This window comes from Electrophorus electricus, chromosome 20 (assembly GCF_013358815.1).
Source record: "Electrophorus electricus isolate fEleEle1 chromosome 20, fEleEle1.pri, whole genome shotgun sequence".
NCBI lineage: Eukaryota > Metazoa > Chordata > Actinopteri > Gymnotiformes > Gymnotidae > Electrophorus > Electrophorus electricus.
In genome coordinates, this window is record NC_049554.1 from 3,987,501 (window position 1) to 3,995,000 (window position 7,500).

Below are 7,500 nucleotides of genomic sequence, written 5' to 3' on the forward strand. Positions count from 1 at the left end.
GAGCTGTATAGATTCTCTGCCTGTACACGCCATTACGTGGGCCAGCTCGCCAGATGGATCAGTTACATAACGGGCAGTAAGGAATGAAACGCTTTTCTGCCCTGACTGGCCTCTGGTCACAGCTTGCCTCGCTACACCCTGAAGGGCCTGAAAGCACCACAAACAAGTACTAAAAACTGATTTATTATTTTTTTTCAATGTTCTTTTTTTAAGGTAATTGTTGATTCAGTTAGTATTTTTCACAGCTTTGGGGAGAAGTAATTTTTGGAGGTTTAAGTTAAACTAAGATTTTAAATGACATGATGTTTGCATGTGTGTGCATGCTTGTGTGCTTTTTTTTTTTTCGTGTGTGTGTGTGCGCGCGCGAGCGTGCATGTGAGTGTGTTGTTGCACCTCTGTGGGGGTATGTGGCAGCTGCAGTGTAAAGTGACATTTCTCTGCAGACAGTAAAATTGATGCGTTTTCTTTTGGTGTTGATGTGACACGCACACACACACACACCCCTCTTCACCTCTTTCTCTGCATGGCTCTTGCAGCTGGCCAGACATAACAAGGAGCTACAGGCCATGCTTAAGGCAGGAGGCACGTATGGCGACGGTGATGAAGCTCTGGAGTACTACGCCAAACACACAGCTCAAATTGAGGTCTGTACTTCCTGTCACTGGCAGCCATTTTGGATCCCTCGTCCTTGGTTTCTGCTCTCCCAGGTTCATGCTCCAGTGACCCGGGAAACAATGTGGCACTGAATCAGCAAGGCTACCGATGCAGATTCTCGCACCCAGATGTTACTGAGCTGACACACAGAGCAGGGGCTGCTTTTTAATTTTGGTTCAGAGATGAAAATGATTTGGTTTATTTGCATGTCGGTGTTTGCATGCGGGGATGCTATTATGCTGCTGTGTTTAAAGTGAACAGGACAAAGCATTTGAGGGACATAATCCTGATAGGCGAAACTGCTAATGTCCAACCTTAATCAGAAGGTTGCTGGTTCAAGCCCCACCACTGCCAAGTTGCCACTGTTGGGCCCCTGAGCAAGGCCCTTAACCCTCAACTGCTCAAGTTGTACTCACTCATAATTGTAAGTTGCTTTGGATAAAAGTAATGAATGTAAATGTAAAGTTTGAGCTATATAAATGTTTAGAGTTTAGAGGTTACCTGCTTAATCATAAACCTTCTGATTATCAGGCCTATCGGGAGTTTATTAAGGTTTGTTGGAAAAGGGAAAAATGAAAGCCCATTTGATGTGTAGGATACATTCAGCTCAGATCTTAAAGGCATGTTTATTTCGTATGTAGACCACAGATTAATTGTCTCAGTGTAGACCCTAGACTAGTAACACACAATAATAACTAGACCAGAATGTGTGACAGGGTGTTATAAGGTATGGGAGAGTATTGCAAGGTGGATTTGCTTGGTGTTGCATGGAATGTTGTTGTTACAGGGTATGTCAGGCCATCTGCAAGTATACATTGACACGGATACATAAAATGACAGGGTTTTATGACTGTACAAGGTGATTGACATGCTGGTGCATGGAATGACAGTATTACAGGGAATTACATGTTTCAAGGAATAACAGTGTGTGCAGGTATAACAATTCGCCACATGGGATTACAGCGTTATGGAATTGACATGGCGTTACACGGTATGACAGCGTTGCGTGGTATGACAGTGTCCGGGGGTTACACACGACAGGGTCTTATAAGCCTGTGGTTGTTGCCCAGATTGTGCGCCTGGACCGTACCATGGAACAGATCGTCTTCCCTGTGCCCAACATCTGCGAGTTCCTCACACAGGAGTCCAAGCTGCGTGTGTACTATACCACGGAGCGTGACGAGCAGGGTAGCAAGATCAACGACTTCTTCCTGCGCTCCGAGGATCTCTTCAATGAGATGAACTGGCAGAAGAAACTGCGAGGTACTCAAGAGACCCCTGGCAACGCGAACTCCGTGCCCTGTGCGTGGCTCCTCTCCCTTCCTCTCCACGCCAAGTAAGGTGCTTTACATGCCCTCTGCCTCCCTCCGAGCTCCTGGCGATCCTCAGGGCAGCCACAGCCAGCGAGGCAAACTCCCGCCACACCCGCACTGGGGCAAGTGGCTCCACCTTGACCCCTCCCTGTGAGCCAGGGGAGAGGGGGAGGGCGTGTAAACACTTAAAATAGGACATGTAAGTTAAAACTCTTAAGCGATGCCGTCGAAGGTCGTAGTGGTATAAGATCATGGTTTCGTTTGCAGGTGGAGCGGCTGAACCTCTCGCGTTAACGCGAGCGCCAGATGTCAGCCCCGGATAAAACAAGTGTGCCTTATTGGAGGGAGCGGGAGTAGGTTGGGGGGGAGGAAGAGAGAGAGAGAGGGAGAGAGAGAGAGAGAGAGAGAGAGAGAGAGAGAAAAAATAATAATAATGGAGCAAGGTTGAGGTCATTTGTCCTTGGACTTCTTAAATCTCGTTAGTCTTAAACATCTCAAGGCACTCAGGCAAATGTGGGTTCATCTAGATTCTTGCGCAGGTAGGGTTTGTTTACTGTGAGGTGTCTCATCATCGTTAGTCCGTCCTGTTAAAAGGAATAAAGGAATCGATAAAAAGAACTCGGGCAGCCGCAGCCTTTCACGTCCTGTCAGCTGAAGGATATATCAGATCGGAGAGGGCGCAAGTAGCTACTCTTACTCTAGTGAGAGGGTGTGAGTGATGGCTCTTCTCCAGGCGACATGTTACAGCAGATTTTCATCAGTTTGAGCCTCCAAACTGTGTTTCTTGCCCCCAGAATGCAAGTCATGTGCACAGTGGCTTCTGTGTGTTTAAAGTTCCGTCGCTTGGTTCCTTCTTTTTTTCTTTTCTTTTTTTTAATGAAACCCAACGGCCAAAATAGCCGTTGCTACAGACGTCCAGAGAGATCTTGGGGAAGAAGGGTCTGTGGGGCGTGGGTCATCTGCCTGCTCTCAGGAGACCCCTGAGGCTCTGATTGTTTGTTTTTCTTTTTTCTTCAACACCTGTAGCCTCACTGGCTAATATGTGCAGTCCCCAAAACATTACATGGTTATCTCATAGAACATTAGCAAATTCAAGGCTTTGCTTTGTTTTGAACTTTGCCCAAAATGCTTACAACACTTCACATGACAGACTGCTCCACTTCTGAGCACTCGTCAGGCATAGAGCGTTAGCCAAGCAGGCGCTTCTGGAGTAAGTTAAGCTTAAATGACTCCTGAATGGAAGCCCGGGAGATTGCCGTGGAAACCAGTCGTTGTCGTTACTCATTTTTACCATGCGCTCCGGTTCCGTTCGCATGCGTCACCTCCTCTCGAAATAGACCCGGGACATTAAGAGAGTTGCGTTGCGTGGACGCGGTGTCAGCGTTGCCATGGAGACTCCATTCACAGGCCCCTTGGAGTAACTGTGGCAAATGCGGACGACGTGATGGACAGACTCGATGCTGCGCCTCGTCAGAAGGTGGAGAGAGAGAGGTAGCGATGTGCAGATGAAGCACCTCGTGGATCCAACGGACCATCCTATTCGTCTCCAGTCCCTGCAACGTACATTAAGTTTGGATTTCCGTATTAATAAGCAAATTGATATTAACGTGAAATAATTCATAATGAGTAAAAAAGATAAAACGGTGTGCAGCTGTAGCTAAAATGTATTAAAATAAGGAAGCGACTTGTGATGGCAGATTTTCTGACCCTTTTTAAGAAAACTGCTTTGAATAAACAGTATCGGCTCTGGCAGAGAAAAAAAGAAGCTTGCACTTCAGATGCTAATTTATGTGCCGTGAACCTCGAACACTGTAAATGCTCTACAAGATCACGCGTATGATGCGACACTTTTTTTTTATTTTTATTTTTTTATTTTATTTTTTTTTAAGTCACCAGGGAATTGTGCGGCGTGAACGAGGCCAGGCAGAGGTCAGGAGCCGCGATCCATTAGTGGGGTGTGGTTCTCTGCTGAGTTTACAGCAGCGCTGCAAAGAGAAACAGCTTCTGAGTCGCCCGGCTCGGCCTGGCTTCGCTAACTAGAGACTTCTGGAGTACGGAACACCCAGCGAATAGTCAGCAGAGCTCACAACAATGCAAAAACAAAGCAAACTCTTGACCGGGGGGCGGGATTAGTGTAGCCATGTGCCAAAGCTCAAATGGCCATCCACCTGCTGGGAGAGATGTTGGGGACCATGGCAATTGGCTGGACATGTTGTAAGATCATGATGATTAATAAATTGTAAGAAAACAATATATACATGGAATTTGTAGTGCTTTTCAAGATGCCTTATGCAAAAACCAAGTCAACTAGCAAACATCTAAATGAACTCCACACCCCAACACCACGTACAGCGTTTCTCGTCGCTCCGACACCGACATCTGCCCAAGAGTTCGGTGGTGGACATTTGAACGCCAGCATTTATGGCTTAGATAAGGGCCCTGTCCAATAGAGACGGGGTTTAAGAACAGGGTCGTAACTTGTGTTTGAACGATGCTGTGTTTGCTGAAGTGATGTACAGGAGTTTGTGCACTTAGTGTTGTAATGCTGGCTAAATGGTTGAAACGCGCTGCACTTATCCGCTGAAGGCGTGTGCCTCTGTCTAGACATATAGTTCTATAGTTTGCATGCTTCAGTGTGTGTGGGTGTGTGTTGAGGTTTGTATGGATGGATTAAGAGTATAAATTGTTTGTGTGTGTGAGTAAGCATTAAAGCTTGCACGACTAGGTTTACAAGTATTGCAAATATGTATGTGTGTTTGTCTATATCTTATAGACTCTGAAGCTACACAGAGTTCACAGGTCTCAGAAGTGTTAGTTTCTATGTCTGGTATCCAAGGCAGGACATTGAATCCATACTTGTGACCAGTAAACGTATAAGTGTGGCGGTAATAAGGGTGTAGTCCTAGTGGGTGAGTGTGTACTGTCTCTGTCCCTGTAGCTCAACCAATCCTGTACTGGTGCTCAAGGAACATGTCATTCTGGAGCAGTATCTCCTTCAACCTGGCTGTGCTCATGAACCTGTTGGTGGCCTTCTTTTACCCACTGGGAGGTGTGCGTGGAGGTGAGACTCTCTCTCTCACTCACTCACTCACTCACTCACACACACACACACACACACACACACACACACACACACACGTACATATTCAGGCACCCTTGCAAACATACCCACACATGCACACACAGAGACGCACACGTGCAAATGTACCTGATGATCTGCACATATACAAATGTACACGGAAAGACGTGCCGTAGTCTTTTATAAGTTGGTAGAGGAGAACATGACCGCAACTCCAGAACCTGCAGCCAGCGGAGGGCCGACCTGGCCTTCTGTTTCGAACCGTGTCGTGCTGGAACATTCCACGTGCGTAGTTTCCTGGCTGAGGATTGCAAGTTCTTGCCTCCAGTGTCTCCGACTCATCCTGTCGTTCAAGCTGCCATTTTTTGGAAGAAATTCCTTGTGCCGGTGTAGCTCACGCACACGGCAGCTAAGGCTAACGGTGGCCATGGAGGAGTCCTCTTCAAATGTAGCATTTTAGGTTGGGACCATAAAATTCAGTTTTTGTCTCATAACTCCAAAGGATTTTGTTACAGAGACTTCTTTCTGTAGGTGATATTTGGTGTATTGTAAACCTACTTTTTTGTGCTGTTGGTACAGTGAAGACTGGCAACTCTATCATGCAGTGCATTTTTGTTCTAGTATCATCATGGTGCGTAGTGAAACAGACATGCACCATTTTGTTTCAGAGAAGCCTGTGTTTTGCTAGAAGTTGCTTGTAGGTTTTCCTTTGCATCCTGGTAAACGTTCCGGGCCCTTGTGCATTTTGGTCAACCCTGACCATGGCTTGGCATTAACACAACCTTTCCATATCCACTTGAGAAGATCTTGAACAGTACCAACGGGCGTTTTCTAATCTCTGGATATCGTTTTCTATCCTGTTCCTGTTTCACGAAGTTAAACTACGCTTGATCTCAGATCCTCAGTCATTTTGCTTTCCTTGCGAACCAGTAACCAACGTCAGTGCAGCCCTGCGTGAAACGCTCAAGGTTTTTTTAGAAAGCCTTTGACCATTGATGTACAAGACGCTAATCACCATCGAACAAGCCACCGACAGATTCTGATCCTTCATTGCCATCTCAATCTGTGTATGTCGACTTGAGTGTCTATTACCCTGGTAAACAAAAATGTCATCCCACGCAATAACGGCGAAAAGGTCTTATGCATTTTGCGTAGTGATTTTGTTCCAGTATACTCGCATATTATTTATAGTATGGAAAAACAGCGCCAGTTCAGCATCAGAAATATTTGTAAGCTCTGCCTATTTTAGGTTGCCCATTGTTACCAACCCACAGCATTTCAAGGGTACGTTCACTTTGAATCGAGACAGTCTGTGTGATTTCAGTCATCATTATGAAAGCATACACACATATAACAAATAAACAGCCTCACCTGATGAATATTCGTAAGTAAACGAACAGGGTTTTGAGTGATTGCTTGTGTTTTTCTCGCTCGTCTAAACTTGTAAGCACAACTGGGTGTGTGTGTGTGTATAAAATGTATGTCAGGAGTGACTGCTGCAGTGTACTGTGGTTAAAGATGCAGAGGTAGTAAAAATTGCAGTGAAGTACATGATGCTTTTTCAGGTGTTATTTATATGATTTTATTATATTATTATTTATATATGTATGTATGAAGGGGGGAGGCAGCACCTCCTGGCATGTCATCAGGTTTATACTCTACACAGCCTCCTGGGGGCATATTCTGATGGGGGCGTTTTGAGGGCACAAACCTGCCGCTGTGTGTATACATGCAACAGGCACTCCACGCAAGCAGCAGCCCTACGTCCCAGTTTCCCAGAGGGCCGAGCGCAGCCTGCCGCAAAAACGGAGCAGTCTCACCGGTGGCCTGCTTTTGCTATTAGTCATGACCCTAATACCTTTTAACGTCATGTGACCCCTGTTAGTCAGGAGCCTAATGCCTTGTACATCATGTGACCCCTGTTGGTGTCCTTATAGGAAAAAAGATGAATCCTTTGTCTGCTAAGTAGAGCTCAAATAATCCATCACAGTGTTTTGGGCTTGTTTTTTAATGTCTTCCGTTTAGTTATTGGTAAGTGGAGCCGTGTGTGTGTGTGTGTGTGTGTGCAGTTACTTCATCTGCATTTGTTTTGACACTTGGTCTGTCTTTTTCTATATGAAAAAAATGAAGGAAAAATGATAAACAATAGGTTTATTGCAACACTTTCTCAATGCTAATATGTGGGTCACATACACATCCCCCCCCATAGCCCACTGTTAAGTCCTGCATCACACAGCATGTTGAGAATTTAAAGAGTATTCCTTTGTGTGCACCGCACTTGGTCATGAAAGAGTTAATGTAGTCTACAATAGTCCTGTGACCTGATTACAGATAGTGTTCTCTGGATCAACATCGGTGCTTAAGATGTCACCTGACTCCAACACACACACACACCTACCTCATAATCTTCTATCGCAACACAGCGCTCAAGCCCTAGTAATTCCATCTTATCGG

At 45.6% G+C, this 7,500-nt stretch overlaps 1 protein-coding gene across 7 annotated transcripts in view; it reads left to right on the forward strand.

Annotated features, from left to right (window-relative positions):
- itpr1b (inositol 1,4,5-trisphosphate receptor, type 1b) overlaps positions 1 to 7,500 on the forward strand; it is a 116,655-nt gene that overhangs the window by 75,629 nt on the left and 33,526 nt on the right. For 4 of the 7 annotated variants that reach the window (XM_035520174.1, XM_035520175.1, XM_035520177.1 and 1 more), the window contains 3 exons: positions 537 to 644; positions 1,725 to 1,956; positions 4,906 to 5,028. In XM_035520174.1, coding sequence (XP_035376067.1) covers positions 537 to 644; positions 1,725 to 1,956; positions 4,906 to 5,028 — 463 coding nt within the window. Of the gene's footprint in view, positions 1 to 536; positions 645 to 1,724; positions 1,991 to 4,905; positions 5,029 to 7,500 lie in introns of all 7 variants that reach the window. The other 3 variants (XM_035520178.1, XM_035520180.1, XM_035520179.1) reach the window with 2 other exon arrangements.